This window comes from Hemiscyllium ocellatum, chromosome 3 (genome assembly GCF_020745735.1).
Source record: "Hemiscyllium ocellatum isolate sHemOce1 chromosome 3, sHemOce1.pat.X.cur, whole genome shotgun sequence".
Taxonomy (NCBI): domain Eukaryota; kingdom Metazoa; phylum Chordata; class Chondrichthyes; order Orectolobiformes; family Hemiscylliidae; genus Hemiscyllium; species Hemiscyllium ocellatum.
Window position 1 is genome coordinate 5,435,023 of NC_083403.1, and position 16,759 is coordinate 5,451,781.

At 45.4% G+C, this 16,759-nt stretch overlaps 1 protein-coding gene across 1 annotated transcript in view; it reads left to right on the top strand.

Annotated features, from left to right (window-relative positions):
- Positions 1–1,178: 1,178 nt before the first annotated feature.
- LOC132833548 (WD repeat-containing protein 26) overlaps positions 1,179–16,759 on the top strand; it is a gene marked incomplete at its 5' end in the record, with an annotated part of 101,686 nt that continues 86,105 nt past the window's right edge. The window contains 3 exons of the mRNA XM_060851913.1: positions 1,179–2,125; positions 6,216–6,315; positions 6,405–6,461. Coding sequence (XP_060707896.1) covers positions 1,179–2,125; positions 6,216–6,315; positions 6,405–6,461 — 1,104 coding nt within the window. The remainder of the gene's footprint in view (positions 2,126–6,215; positions 6,316–6,404; positions 6,462–16,759) is intronic.

Sequence of the window (16,759 nt, forward strand, 5' to 3'; positions counted from 1 at the left end):
ACTATAGATACTGGAGATTTGAAATAAACAAAAACAGAGATTGCTGAAGAAACTGTGGTGGGAAAACAGACAACATTCTGAACCTAGTGACCCCTCTTCATCTTAATCCGTCATCTTCACCTAGCCTGTGGTAGATGTGACTCCAGAACCACAGCAATGTGGAGGACTGGCAATTTACCAATGGACAATTTGGCATGGGCAACAAATACTGGCCTAGCCAATCATGCCCACATCCTACAAATGAATAAATAGGGGTCTGAACTGTTAGGCACTTTGCATTTCTGCAGCCAGATATAATTCAGTCCAGATTTAGGTCATACAATCCATCCTTATTTTTGCATGTGACGTTTATGTGAAGACTATTTTCCCCGGAACAATTTGCAATGTAAATGTCGGCAGATTTATGATTTTAAAAAACTTTTCATGAAAGATCTATGTTCTATGTACTCTATTACACAGTACAGATATAGAGCAATTTGAATGTCAAGAGGCAGATACTGGAGAAGGGACCTTGCTGGGGGCGGGACTAGTGCACGTTGTGACGCGTGGGGCAGACGTGACTGCAGGCCCCGCCCTACGGCCCAGCGGAAGTCTGGAGTGTGGGAATTTGTGGTGACATCAGGCTCGCTTGTTGTGAGGACTCCATTAGCGGCGGCTGAAGCGACAACAACAGTAAAAACACAAGGGAGCGGGTTAAGAGACAGAAACCGCTGGCACCAGAAAAGGAGTGGCAGATTGAAGGGATGTACCTATGAGGAGAAAGAGGTGGTGGTGGTGGTGGTGGTGGGACGGTTAAACTAAGACTGACCTGAGGGGATTCCAGCGGCGACAGCCCGAGCCCCCGACGTGGGGGAGACAGAGCTCGCGGGCGGCCGGCGCCAAGGGGCGCAGCCGCGGTCACTGCCAGCGGCGCGAGGCAGGCGGCAGGGAGTAGCCTGAGAAACCCCGCGGCTGCGCGACCGTTAGCAACCCGCTCACGCCCGAACCCAACTGTGGGCCGGAACCAACTGACAACCCCCTCCCCATCCCCCACCCCCCACTCAACACAGGGTCCTTCCCAACCCCATCCCCCCACCCCAAAACAATACCCCCCGACCCCCTCCCCCCAAACAATACCCCCCGACCCCCTCCCCAGCAATACCCCCCGACATCCCCCCCTCCCCTGACACCCACGACTCCCCCTTCCTGACCTAAACTTTGCGTCGCCCTCATCTCTTCACCCCCCCCACCCCCAAATCCGGGCAAATATCCCTCGATACCACCCCCCACCACCGCCACCGGACGTCCATCTCTCTCTCTCATCCTCGTCCATCATCCCCGCCGGATACCCATCCCTTTTCTCTCTCTTGTCCACCCGCCGGACAACTCCCCAGGAGTCCGCCCTTTCCTACCCCTCCCCCCCGGGTTGGGAGGAAGAGGAGGCCCCGAGGCCCCTGTGCCGGCGGCGGCTGCTCCTGAGTAGTTCAGAGAGGAGGAAGGTGGAAGGAGAGGGAGGGAGAAAGCACCGAGCCACCGCCAGCAGCAGCACCACCACGGCGGCAGCTGCGGCCGGGGACACGCCGTTCACTCTGGCCTCCTCCTCTTCCTCCGACTCGGAGACCGGCGGAGTGTCTCCGCCACCGCGGAAGAAGCAGCGAGCGGCGGAGGGCGAGGGTGAGCCCGGGGCGGCGGCGGCAGCAGCAGCATTCGGAGGAACTTCACTAGGCCCCAGCGGTAACAACCCCCCCGGCAGTTTCAGCGGCGGCCTCCTCCTCCTGGGCGGCACCGGGCGCCAGGCTCCCGGCGTCATGCAGGCCAACGGGAACCAGGCCGGCGGAGGCGAGATCCCCTCGGTCGGGGCCCAGAACGGAGACGTGACGGGCCGGGATTCGAGCCAAGCCGAGGCCGCCGACGAGCCGACTTCCCACGGTACCGGCGGATTCACTTTCTCCCCGTCTGCCCAGGCCCCGGCCGCTCACTCCAACGGACTGCCCTCGTCGTCTGCTGCTCCTGCAATCTCTCTGGCTCCTGGGCCTGGGGGCATTAACCCGGAGCAGAGCTCGCTCAAGAAGAAAAAACGCCTGTCCCAGAGCGACGAGGATGTCATCCGCCTGATCGGACAGCACCTGCATGGCCTGGGCCTGAAGTGAGTGAAACTAGGCCTGGCGTTGTACCCAGGGGATGGACATACAAGGCATAAAGACATTTGAGTAACCTTAAACCTGGGGGTGTAACGCGGGGTAATGGGACTATGGTAGGTAAGGGGGTTGGGTGGTCTGGCGACGGGGCCAGGGGATTTATGCGGGGGGGGGGGGTTGGTGTGTTGGGTTTGATTGCTCTTGGAATACTCTTTATGTAACGTCAGTTGAAGCACTGGATTGATTCTGGATAAGCCGAGGATGTCTGCTCAGGTTAAAAAGTGAGGTCTGCAGATGCTGGAGATCAGAGCTGAAAATGTGTTGCTGGTTAGAGCACAGCAGGTCAGGCAGCATCCAGGGAACAGGAAATTCGACGTTTCGGGCCAGAGCCCTTCATCATCAGGCCTCATTCCTGATGAAGGGCTCTGGCCCGAAACGTCGAATTTCCTGTTCCTTGGATGCTGCCTGACCTGCTGTGCTCTAACCAGCAACACATTTTCATGTCTGCTCAGGTTGCCTAGCATTGTGAATACCCGTTTGAGGGAACTGAATGGAACAGATATTAGTAAGATTTTTGCAGTGTGGATTCATTGAGACATTCAATGGGCAGTGAACATTATCAACGAAGGCAAGGTATTTATAATTTGAAGAGCGGTTAGGCACTAAACTTTATGGGAGCATTAGGAAACATTGGTGGATGAACTTATTTTAACAGGTCCTTAAAACCTTTGAGAACAAACCAGAGTTAACTGTGACATTTGATATTGATCCTAAGTGGAGTAATGTCAGAAAAAAATGTTGCATGACTTGGAATAAATGTTAGTGAAGACAAAAACAAATGCAGGCAAGAAATGTAACCATGTAGATAACATACCACACACCACTATAAAATTGCTTATTTTGAATTCAGGGAGCCCTCTGTTTTCCTGCTGGATAACCAAATTGACATGTTCCTTGCTGGCCCACTAGAGCCACAAATTCAGAAGAACTTCATGAAATGCATGGGGTTAGGGAGTAATTAGAGCCTTATTCAACCTGTTTAGCCTTTACTTGTGAGTCAATCCCTCCATACTAGGGATCAACCGAGTCGAATAAAATTAAATAAAACTCTGGGTGCAGAAGAACTGAAACAAAAACAGGATTTGCTGCAGGAACCCAACAGGTCTGGCAACATTTGTGGAGATAAAGCAAAACGAACATTTCAAGACCAGTTGCCCTTCAGAATTCCTAGTGAATCTTCTCTGAACTACCTCCATTCAAACAATATCTTTATTGAGATCAAAATGCTGTCAACACTCCCATGTGGCCTCACCAGCAGCTTTTTCCAACCTCCCTGATTACCTGCTGCACATCTGCTAGCTTTCTGTATTTCAAGTATTCACGAGTCTCTTTGTGTTGCAGTTTCCTGCATCTTTTCTCCATTTAAATAATACCCTATTCTTTTGTTTGTTCGTTCTTCCAAATTGAATAACTTAATTTTCCCACAAGTTCCATTTGCTAACTTTTTGCCTACTTAATCTATCTCTAAACTGTTGGTAGCCCTCTTGCAACTTGCATCAGCAAATTTAGCTACAATAAATTAATTTCCTACTTCCAGGTCATTAACATATACTGTGAAACAGTTGTGGTCACAGCACTTCCCTGTGGAACCCCACTGGTTACAAGTTGCCAGTCTGAAAAGAACCCGTTTTTCACACTCACCATTTCCTTCCCATTAGGCAATTCTCTTTCCACACTAAAATACTACCTCCAACACTATGGGTTTGTATCTTATGACTTGACATCACATCTCTTGGTACCTCTATGTTCACTCTAGTTGAGACATCCTCGAAAACTGAAACTAATTAGTCATTTGATTTTTCCCTTTATGTACCCATGCTGACAGTGCTTGATTAGGTTGTGCTTTTCCAAATGTGCTGCTATTACTTCCGTAATAATTGATTCCAATATATTTCCAACGATAGATGTTATGCTCATCTGCCGAAAGTTACCTGCATTTGCTTCCCCCCCCCCGAAAAGGGTGTCACACTAGCAGTTTTCCAATCCTGTTACTTCTCCAGAATCCAACGATTTTTGAAAAATTACAACCAATATAGTTGTTATCTCTAGTTTTATGTTCCTTGGATGCAAAATGTCAAGACAAGGAACTATCTGCATTTAGCCCCATTTGTTTAATACAACTTATTTCGGGTGGTGATAGTACCTAATTCCTCCCTCATATTCTTCAGTTTTAATGGGATGTTGATAGTGTCTTCAAAAATCAGGATTAATACAAAATATGTTTCACTTTCTTGCCATTTTCCTTGTTCTCCATAACTATCTTCTCAGATTCATTTTCTGAGGGGTCTGTTTTCATTTTGCTATCTCTCTTCCTTTATATAGGTAAAGAAACTGTTGTCAGTTTTTATATTTGTCGCTAGTTTGCCCTTGTTTATTTTCTCGTTAATCGTTTTAGTCTCCCTTTTGCTGTATTCTGAATTTATCCCAGTCTTCGGGGCTGTCACTGATCTTTGTCTCCTTGCGTGCTTTTTCTTTCAACTTCATACTCTCTTTAACTTCTCTGGTTTGCCATTGTTGGTTTTCCCATATTTTAGAATCGTTCCTTCTTCCTGGGATATTCATTATTTGCAGCAAAATATGACCTCCTCAAATGTCTGCCATTGTTTTCTTTGTTTTTTCTGCTAATCTCTCTGCCAGTCCACTTTAGCTAACTCTATCTTCATTTTATTGTTAATTCCTCTTCCTTAAATTCAGGAGGACTGTAAGGGTCACAACCACAAGATTGTTGGAGCAGGCTTAGTAGAGGTTTGCTCAGAGAAGCAGTTGTGCATTTGTAATGGCAGGGGTAACTATAGGTTTTTGTTAAAAAAAAAATCAACCTGTCCAGAGACGATGATACATCTGGAGTCGGTGTGACTCGAACCTGGGCCTCCTGGCTCAGATCAGCATACTAACACTGCACCACAAGAGCCCTGGTCTTGCATTGTTTACATTGATGTAAAATTATATCCAGATGTGCTTAATATGAATTCTGGGAAATCTGTTCTCACCCATTATAACTTCTGTATTGTTATCCATGGCATCTTACCTGTCCAGAATAGGTAATATGGATAAGTGATTGTCTTAAATTTTCTATATCATTAATTTAGGTTTCTGAGAAATGTAATTTTCCTTTCCTTTAAGTTTTTGGATATGATTTCTCAGATGAAGGTTGAGTATGCATTCAAGTCCAGATGGAAGGTATTGTCCTGGGTGGTGATGACCTGGTGGTATTATCATCAAACTGTTGATCTAGAAATCCAGGTAATGTTTTGGGGACCTGGGTTTGAATCATGCCATGGCAGATGGTGGAATCCTTACCTGGTCTGACCTGCTTGTGATTGCAGACCGACTTCAGTCTGGCTGACTTTGGGATGGACAATAATTGCTGGGCTAGTCAGTGATACTTTTCTCCTGTGAATGAATTTTAAACCAAAAAACAGATCTGTACTTGATTTCTGAATATCAACACTGGTCTTCTGGATGTGATTTTGAACTCTTTTTAATTGAACCATTTTTGGTGTGAATCTCACCTCATTATTTCTACAATTAATATGTTTAACATTTCAAAGTAGATTTTGCAATGATATTTTGAAGGAAATTTCCAAGTACTCAACTTTAAAGATTCCAAACTATTTGATAGCTTTATTCCTTCCTTGTATTGTAATGATTTTGTTTAATAGACAGAGCACTTGAATTTGGGAAAATATGAGGTTCCATACCTGGGAAAAATTTTTTCTCTCTCCAACTGTTTGGACTCTTTGGATGCATATTTTGTGTCCACACTATTGGTGGAATTAAACAGTGGTCTATTGTTGGTCTATTTATAGAGAATGAATATAGGATTTATAGCTATCTGTCCACACATGTAAGGGCTGTAAGTTTGATGTTACGATGCCTTGATACTCTTAGCTGAGAAATATATTTAAAGGAACAGATTTATTGCAGCTGTCATCATGTGTAAGTGTGGGGTTTTGTGGTTAAGTTCTCATTATTAGAATTCTTGCAGATTTCCTTTCTAATACTATTGTTAGGCTTCAATTGTTTCTCCTCTTGCAGCCAAACAGTCGACCTTCTGATGCAGGAATCGGGCTGTCGCTTGGAACATCCTTCTGCAACTAAATTCCGCAATCATGTAATGGAGGGACAATGGGAAAAGGTAACCTTCTCTCAACTCTGTTTTATGAACACAAATTATTTGCAGTAGTGTCTGTATTGAACTAATTATTCCTGTCATTTTGTTAATAGGCTGAAAATGATCTTAATGAATTGAAGTCTTTGGTGCATTCGCCTCATGTGATTGTGGTAAGGAACAGTGAATGCTGCAGAGTGAATTTTTGTTTTGCATTTTTTCTGCCCATTAATAACAAGCTTGTCAGTATAAAAGCTAATGAACAAATCAGGAAGGTAGGCTGGTGGTTGATTAAATGGTCAATGGAAGAATGTGATATTTGTGGGGTGGGGGGGCAAAGAATAGGCGTGGAAAAGGCCTGTGTAATGGATTAGAAGTGCGAATAAACAAAGATGATCAGCTGCTTGCATGTTACAGCTGATTCATTTGTTTTTCAGCGGATGTAGCTTCCTGTCTGAGTGGGGGAGGTTTGGGTTGGGTTGAGAACAGGAACTGACGTCTATAAAACAATCTCATTTCTGTAACTTAACCCTTTAAGGATTTTTGTCGTTGGCATTAAAACAAGATTGTTTATTTTGTGAGAGATTCTGTGAACCTAGAGTTGTGTTGACAACATACAGTATTTCCTGTCAGAAATATAAACTATATAATTCCATGAAGTCTAATTTTAAAAAATCACATTTCCATGGTGCAGTAAAATCTTATCCAGCATGCTTAACAGGAGGTGGTTTCTGTTCATCAAACATTTTTCTTCCACCGTTTACGGTATGTGGGCATTGCTGCTAAGTCATTATTAGTTGCCCATCCCAGTTGCCATAGAAGGTAGTAGTGCGTTATGTTCTTGAACTGCTGCAATTGATTTGGTGCAGGTAAATACACAATGCTATTAAGGAGCTCCAGTATTTTGGCCCAGCAATCCTGAGGACTAGTGGTATATTTCCAAGTCAGGATTGAATGGCTTGGGAGAGTACTTGCAAGTCACGATATTTTCTGTATCTGCAGTCTCTTCTCAATTGTTGTGGTTCTGGGCTTGAAAAATGGTGTTTAAGGAGCCTTGCTGAATATCCACAGTGTATCATGCAAATGGCCCACACTACTGCTATCTGGAGTTAAGTGATGGGAGTGAATTTTGTGTATGGTGCAAATGAAGCAAACTACTTTGTTCTGGACGGTGACCAGCTTCTTGAGAGTGGAACTCCAATCACAGCCAAGAGGTTCACATTCTCTTACTTGAGATGTGCCTTGTGGATGGTAGTTAGGCTCTTAGGGAGTTAAGAGGTGAGTTATTCTCTGCAGAATTCCTAGCCTCTGACCTGCTGTTGTAAACACGGTACTTGCATGCTTTGTTCAGTTCAGTGCTAATCCCCGAGATGTTGATACTGAGGGATTCTGCGATGGTAGTGGTGTCAAATGTCAAAGTACAATACAGGGCGAACCACCACCACTATCCGCCGAATCATTTTCTGCAGTTTCAGTTACCTGCGGTTTACTGTGGCCCAAACACATTAGAGGGAACGTTCTGGAACCAGGGACTGGGGGCTGCCAGGAAGGTAGGTTTCCCATTTAAATGAATGGGTTCGCTTCTATCCGCGGTTTGGGCTTCCACATTAGGTTTAGGATGATATCCCGCGTGGGTATGGGAGACCAGTTAGATTCTCTTGTTGGAGGTAGCCATTTTATGGCAGTTTTTTTTTGTCGGTCTAAACCTGGATGCTGTCTAGGTTTTGCTGTATCCTTTGACAACCTTCTACATTATCTGCAAACTTTTAAATCCACCCATTTACATTTTCATCCAAGTCATTTATATACATTACAAACAGCAGAAGTCCCAGTATAGAATCCTGTGGAACACTACTAGTCCTGGACCTCCAGCCTAAAAAACACCCCTTCACCACTACCTTCTATGAGCAAACCAATTCTGAATCCACATGGCCAAGTCATTGTGAATTCAGTTAATCTTGGGAGTATTCTGGAAGTGTCCAGGTAGCTCTTTCCTTCCTGATGTGTTGCAGTGTTCAAAGCTCAGCTCATCAACTCTGAGCTGAAGTTTCTCAAGCAACCAGCACTTGCTACAAATGTGGTCAATACAACTACGAAGGGGTCTACCAGTTTGCATACCAGTTACAACACTGCCTGGCCCTGCATTTCGACTTATTTGGTTTTTTATTTCATACCAGTGTTTTAGTTTGTAGTGTTAGGTTCCCTTCTTGAGATTCTTACACACTTGATTCAACTGCAATTCACCAACTTCTATAAACAGCCACCATTTATTTCAGCAAATACAAGCTGTTAGAGAATCACTTAACATTTCACAATGCTTGTGGAGCATGTCAAGCGCGGCTCCCTGAACAAGGGATCTGTCCTTCTATACAGGGTTTTACACCAGTCTGTCATGCGCGCAAGACATTATCCACTGACACTCCCCACAGTCATATACCATCCAAAACAATGTCAAGTGATTGGGTTATTCCTTAAAACGGGGGCGTTACAGAGTATGATTAGATTGTCACATTCTGCCTGCAAGACAGAAAAAACACTCCGTCCGGGCCATCCAATTTCTTACGTGTCAGCAGAAGAAATTAACCCTTTAACATCTCAGTACCCTGTAAATACTTCCCCTATTTGCCCGCAGCCTGTCATCGAATTAACAGCTATCACCACCTAATGATGTGATTTATCTATGATGTCACACTGTTGTGCTGGGCCCTGATCCTGGGCTTCAGTTTATTTTTAAAGAATAAACCTTAGAAACTGAGAGCCAAAACAAAAAAAAGCAGCAAAAAGCACCTGTTCCCCTCCGCATCAAATTCTCACAATTACCTCCAAATTTCCTGAATTATATACTCAGTTGGGCTGTGTCTTGCTCTGGATGGAATCTCCTCTTCCTGATTGTGCACTTTCACCAGACCCTTTTCTTAATCTATTTCCTTCATCAAGCTGTGCAGAGATGTTATTACATACCTCTGAAGCAGGTGGGACCTGAACCTGGGTCTCTTGGTTCGAGGTAGGGAGATTACCACTGCACCTCGAGTTCCTAGCAGTCCCTTAGAGTTGAGCTGAGGTGGCTTGCACACATAGACAATAGGTGCAGGAGTAGACCATTCAGCCCTTCGAGCCTGCACCGCCATTCAATATGATCATGGCTGATCATTCCTAATCAGTATCCGCTCCCTGCCTTATCTCCATAACCCTTGATTTCGCTATCTTCGAGAGCTCTATCCAACTCTTTCTTAAATGAATCCAGAGACTGGGCCTCCACTGTCCTCTGGGGCAGAGCATTCCACACAGCCACCACTCTCTGGGTGAAGAAGTTTCTCCTCATCTCTGTCCTAAATGGTCTACCCCGTATTTTTAAGCTGTGTCCTCTGCTTCGGCACTCACCCATCAGCGGAAACAGGTTTCCTGCTGCCAGAGTGTCCAATCCTTTCATAATCTTATACGTCTCAATCAGATCCCCTCTCAGTCTTCTAAACTCAAGGGTATTCTGAAATGGAGCCGTTTATCAATACCCTTTGGTTCCTATCAGCCAACCAATTTTCAATCCAATCTAGTACTTGGCCCCCAATACCATGCGCCCTAAGTTTACTCACTAACCTCCTATGTGGAACTTTATCAAAAGCCTTCTGAAAGTCCAGGTACACTACATCTACTGGATCTCCCTCGTCCATCTTCAGAGTTACATCCTCAAAAACCTCCAGAAGATTAGTCAAGCACAATTTCCCCTTAATAAATCCATGCTGACTCTGTCCTATCTGTTATTACTATCCAGATGTGCCGTAATCTCATCCTTTATAATAGACTCCAGCATCTTTCCCACCACTGAGGTCAGACTAACTGGTCTATAATTTCCTGCTTTCTCTCTCCCACCTTTCTTAAAAAGTGGTATAACATTAGCCACTCTCCAATCCTCAGGTACTTAAGCTTTAGTTGTAGTTAATACATATTAAGGCATTGTACAGGCTTTAGACTGGTAACTGTCCCTCTGGTGAGTCAGCTACTTAATTAACATTTTTACTAGACTACTGAATTTTAAGCTTTTAAAAATGGAGAAACAAGGGAAAGATTTCCAAGTTCTATTCCCACATTGCCTTCAAATTCCTGAACTAGATATTCACTTGTAGAATCATAGAATACCTACAATGTGGAAAGAGTCCATTTGGCCCATCAAGTCTACACTGACCCTCTGTAGAACATACTGCCCAGACTCCGTCCCAGACCCTATCCCCATAATTATCGTGGCTAATCCACCTACCCTGCTTACCCCTGGTCACTGAGGCAATTTAGCATGCCAATCCACCTGACCTGAACACCTTTGGAATGTGGGAGGAAACCCACAAACTCCACAAAAGCAGTTGTCTAAGAGTGAAATAAAACACAGGTCCCTGGTGCTGTAAGACAGTAGTGCTAACCATTGAGCTGTCATATTGAGATGTGATCTCTGCTTCCAGACCATGCAATACTCACTTTTGGATTTTAGAAGTATAGGCTGGTTAACTACAGTCTGAATTCTACTTATTAAGAACAAGTTAAGGGACTTGCAGTTTACTGTTTGGTTTGATCAACCGGTCACCTGAGTGTGGTCTATCTGTCTGGTATTGCACTTGACCTGAAGTTCATACACAATATTGTAGCAGGCAGAACATATTTTTGGGCTAATAGTGGAAAGTGCAACTGGCATAGCTATTGAATGGGAGTCACATGAATTTAATTGCTTAATCAGTTGCTGAAATTTTTTTGATACATTTATGAACATGCGCCTTGGAGACTGGGTAAAGCCTCTTGGACCCTTGAGCCTGATTCACCATTCAGTGCAATCATATGATCTGATTAGAATTCACATTCCCAACTACCCAGATAATTTTTCACCCTCTTGCTTCTCAAGAACCTGTGTACCAATTGTTCAAAGACTCAGTCTCCTCCCCTTTTTGAGCAAGGGAATTGCACGATAGGGGCACACCCTGCCTCTGTATAAATTTCTCCTAAAAAATAGACATGCACATTTGAGCATGTTTGGAAGTGGACAAGGGAATCAAATGGGTGTTATGGACAGAGAGAACACTGAGTAAGCAGTTCACTGATCATTTTTTACAGGACCTAATGATTATTTTTATGTTGGTGAGAACACTTCAGTCATCCTTGTCCAGATACTTCCACTGGTTTACAAGAGACATAGGGTAAAACGTGAGGACTGCAGATGCTGGAGATCAGAGCTGAAAACTGTGTTGCTGGAAAAGTACAGCAGGTCAGGCAGCATCCAAGGAGCAGGAGAATCGACGTTTCAGGCATAAGTCCTTCTTCAGCAATGAGGAGGGTGTGCCAAGCAGGCTAAGATAAAAGGTAGGGAGGAGGGACTTGGGGGAGGGGCATTGGGAATGAGATAGATGGAAGAAGGATAAGGTGAGGGTGATAGGGTGGAGTGGGGGTGGGGGCGGAGAGGTCGGGAAGAAGATTGCAGGTCAAGAAGGCGGTGCTGACTCCACGGATTGGCGGATTGGGACTGAGATAAGATGGGGGTGGGGGGAGAGAAATGAGGAAGCTGGAGAAATGTGCATTCATCCTTTGTGGTTGGAGGGTTCCGAGGTGGAAGATGAGGTGCTCTTCCTCCAGGCATCGTATTGCCATGGTCTGGCGATGGAGGAGGCCAAGGACCTGCATGTCCTTGGCAGAGTGGGAGAGGGAGTTAAAGTGCACAGCCACGGGGCGGTTGGGTTGGTTGGTGCAGGTGTCCCAGAGGGGTTTTCCTGAAACGTTCTGCAAGTAGGTGGCCAGTCTCCCCAATATAGAGGAGGCCACATCGGGTGCAGCGGATGCAGTAAATGATGTGTGCGGAGGTGCAGGTGAAATTGTGATGGATATGGAAGGATCCCGGGGCCTTGGAGGGAAGTGAGGGGGGAGGTGTGGGCGCATGTTTTGCATTTCTTGCGGTTGCAGGGGAAGGTGCCGGGAGTGGAGGTTGGGTTGGTGGGGGGTGTGGACCTGACGAGGGAGTCGCGGAGGGAGTGGTCTTTCTGGAACGCTGATAGGGGAGGGAAAAATATCCTTGATGGTGGGGTCTCTTTGGAGGTGACGGAAATGACTAAGGCTGATACGATGTATCTGGAGGTTGGTGGGGTTCTGTCCTGGTGGTGATTGGAGGAGTGGAGTTCAAGGGCGGAGGAGTGGGAAGTGGAGGAGATGCAGTGGAGAGCATCGTCAACCACGTCTGAGGGGAAATTGCGGTCTTTGAAGAAGGAGGCCATCTGGGTTGTTCGGTATTGGAATTGGTCCTCCTGGGAGCAGATGCGGCGGAGGCGAAGGAATTGGGAATATGGGATGGCGTTTTTACAGGAGGCAGGTGGGGAGGAGGTGTAAACTGTGGGAGTCGGATGGTTTATAGTGAATGTCAGTGTTGAGCCGGTCGTCCGAGATAGAAATGGAGAGGTCTAGGAAGGGGAGGGAGGAGTCTGAGATGGTCCAGGTAAATTTGAGGTCAGGGTGGAAGGTGTTAGTAAAGTGGATGAACTGTTCAACCTCATGGGAGCATGAGGTAGCGCCGAGACAGTCGTCGGTGTAGTGCAGGGAAAGGTGGGGAATGGTGCCAATGTAGCTGTGGAAAATGGACTATCCCACATATCCGACGAAGAGGCAGGCATAGCTGAGGCCCATGCGGGTGCCCATGGCTATGGATTGGCAAGAGAAGTTGTTCCGAGTGAGGGCCAGTTCAGTCAGTCAAAGGAGGGTGTCACTGGAAGGGTACTGGTTGGTACGGCGGGAAAGGAAGAAGCGGAAGGCTTTGAGGCCTTAGTGATGGGGAATGGAGGTGTATAGGTGTCCATGGTGAAGATAAGGCATTGGGGCCGGGGAAGTGAAAACCATGGAGAAGGTGGAGGGCGTGGGTGATGTCCCGAATGTAGGTGGGGAGTTCTTGGACTAAGGGGGTCAGGACCGTGTCGAGGTATGCAGAAATGAATTCAGTGGGGCAGGAGCAGGCTGAGACAACGGGTCAGCCGTGGCAGTCAGGTTTGTGGATTTTGGGTAGGAGGTAGAAACGGGATGTGCGGGGTTGTGGGATGATGAGGTTGGAGGTGGTGGATGGGAGATCCCCTGAGGTGATGAGGTTATGGATGGTCTCTGAGATGATGGTTTGGTGGTGGGAGGTGGGGTCATGGTAAAGGGGGCAGTAGGAGGAGGTGTCCGCAAGCTGGCATTTAGCCTCAGCAATGTAAAGATCAGTGCGCCACACTACCACCTCGCCTCCCAGGTCTGCCAGTTTGATAGTGAGGTTAGGGTTGGAGTGGAGGGTTGTACGTTGCGAGGGTGAGAGGTTGGAGTGAGTAAGAGGGGTGGACAGGTTGAGGCGGTTAATGTGGCGGCAGTTGGCTCTGAAGAGATTGAGGGCGGGTAGGAGGATAAGAGACAGGGTGGCTGATTTACTTATAAAAAGATACCTCATATCGCAGTTAAAAGTCTGTTTACGACAGCTGCTGAAGGAAAAACAAGACTTTTTTTCAGGCTTGAAAGGGCTTCTTGCAGAGAACAGAGTTCCTAAACTAGTCGGTTTGACAGCTTTTCTGTGGTCTTCACAACCCTAAGCTGTTCAGTTGCTTCCTTGAAAACCAAACTGTAATCCACAAACAAGTCCATTACTTGCTGCCAACCAAAACTCCATTTGTGCACAACCCTTCGACTTCATTAGAGATTTGGATTAGGAATTGGCTGGATGGAAGGAGACAGAGGGTAGTAGTTGATGGTATAGGTTCATCTTGGAGTGCAGTTACTAGCGGATCTGTTTTGGGACCATTGCTGTTTGTCATTTTTATAAATGACCTAGAGGAGGGGCTTGAAAGCTGGGTGAGCAAGTTTGCGGATGACACGAAAGTCGGTGGAGTTGTGGACAGCGAAGAAGGATGTGGCAGGTTACAGTGGGATATAAATAAGTTGCAGAGCTGGGCAGAAAGGTGGCAAATGGAGTTCAATGTAGCTAAGTGTGAAGTCATTCACTTTGGTAGGAGTAACAAGATGATGGATTACTGGGCTAATGGTAGGCTACTTGGTAGTGTGGATGAGCAGAGGGATCTTGGTGTCCATGTACACAGATCTCTGAAAGTTGCCACCCAGGTAAATAGTGCTGTGAAGAAGGCATATGGTGTACTGGGCTTTATTGATAGAGGAATTGAGTTCCGGAGTCCTGAGGTCATGTTGCAGTTGTATAAGACTCTGGTGCGGCCTCATCTGGAGTATTGTGTGCAGTTTTGGTCGCCGTACTATAGGAAGGATGTGGAGGCACTGGAACGAGTGCAGAGGAGGTTTACCAGGATGTTGCCTGGCATGGTAGGAAGATCATATGAGGAAAGGCTGAGGCACTTGGGGCTGTTCTCATTGGAGAAAAGAAGGTTTAGGGGAGATTTGATAGAGGTGTACAAGATGATTAGGGGTTTAGATAGGGTTGACAGTGAGAACCTTTTTCCGCTAATGGGGTCAGCTGTTGCTAGGGGACACAGCTTTAAATTAAGGGGTGGTAGGTATAGGACAGATGTTAGGGGTAGATTCTTTCCTCAGCGGGTTGAGAGTTCATGGAATGCCCTGCCAGGAGCAGTGGTGGACTCTCCCTCTTTATGGTCATTTAAGCGGGCATTGGATAAGCATATGGAGGTTATTGGGCTAGTGTAGGTTAGGTAGGCTTTGGTCGGCGCAACATCGAGGGCCGATGGGCCTGTACTATGCTGTATTTTTCTATGTTCTATGTTCAGTTTATCTGCAACTAACCCTCAGCTGTACAAGCAATTTTCAGAACTATATCAAGTTACTTGCTTTCAAATCATGTAGTAATCCTTCCAATCCCTGGTTTTAAAACAATTGTCATTTTACTTAACGTTTTAAACAAAAAAACATGGAAGTCTGTCTGAGAACATAGATCGAGCAATTAGCATCAGGTCCAGTAGTCAGCATTTCCAGCAATTTTCATTATCTGATGAATTAGTGTAGAATATTTATTTGTTAGGGTTAGATTAGTCAGATGTTGTTGCTATTGTCTTAACTTTAATATTAACTTGAGTATATCAAATGTTCCATTTGTAGCAGTTTGATGTAACTAATAGTTTTTTTCCGGGTCTTCTAGAGACTGGTTGATAGTCAGCCATATTGCTGAGAGTCTAGTCAAAAGTCGGGCTGGGTAGTGATATTAGATTTCCTTATTTAATTGAATTGCAATGTGGGAGGCTTCATGGTTATTCCAGATTTGTGAATTTAATGGTGGAGCATGAACTCTGGACAGATTCTTGATCTGCATACCTCTGGAATACCAGTACAGTAGCATACTCATCCAATTGTTCATTTAGACAGGATTTGCATAAGACAATCAACCATTAGCTGTCCCAGGGGGAAAAAAGCATACCAAATATACCAGACATTTGAGTAGGTTTCAATTTTGTGGTAAATTTTGGAGAAATTCTCTGGACTCAGACCTTAAGTGTTGGCAAATTTTATTGCATGATATCATGGGGAGAGCAGATCTTTCCTAATCACGATCCACCACTACTCCAAAGTGCTCCTGATTGCCATGGACTTGTATAGTATGACAGATACCGAGCTGACAGTTTCTCAAGGCTGTATATAACAAGCTATTGAGTCAGTGCAAACTCCAAATACTACATTATCCCATTGATAACATCTGCCCGGGTTGCGGTTTTGCTTAATAGATGGCTGCAGGTGACCGAACAGAAGATATGTGGGGAAAGCAGAATGTTCCAGTATACTAGGGCCATCCAGGGCAAGGAGTTTTAAGCTAGGCGTGAGCAATATCATGACTAAATGGCTGTAAACCAGCAGGCCAGCAAAAGCCGCTTCCACAGTAAATGTGTGAAACTTAGATAAAACATGCATTTGTTTTTATAATTCAATCAAAGTTAAGTATATATATTTTGAGTATCAGAATGATACTTGACCTACTTTAATTGTGGTCTTGACTAGAGAATATCAGGACTTTGACCCTGATGCGTTGTAGATAATGTAGGGACACTGAAGGAACAATACAATTCTGTGTCAAGGTGCATGACTTGGCGAGGAGCATGCATCTCAAATGGCACATTACAAATGGAGTAGTGTTTCCACTTTTCTGGTGCCTTTTATCTATTTGCGTGTTAGCAGTTTTGGGTTTGAAAGGTGGTGTTGGAGTAACCTTTGTGGATGTTTGTAGTGTATCTTGTATTTGGTGCGCTGCCACTAGTGGGGGTGAAGGGAGTGAATGACGAATGGTGTACCATTTAAGCAGGCTGCTTTATTGTTTTTCAAGTTGTTTGTTATTGGACATGCACTCAACCAGGCAAAGTCTGAAGTCACATGATGCCAGATTATTAGAGTCCAACAGGTTTATTTGAAGTCATAAGCTTTCGGTGTGCTGCTCCTTCACCAGGTAAAGTGGAGGGAAGTGCACAGGCACAGAATTTATAGGCAGAGATAATTGCAAGATGATTCCAGGTAATTGAGTGTTAAA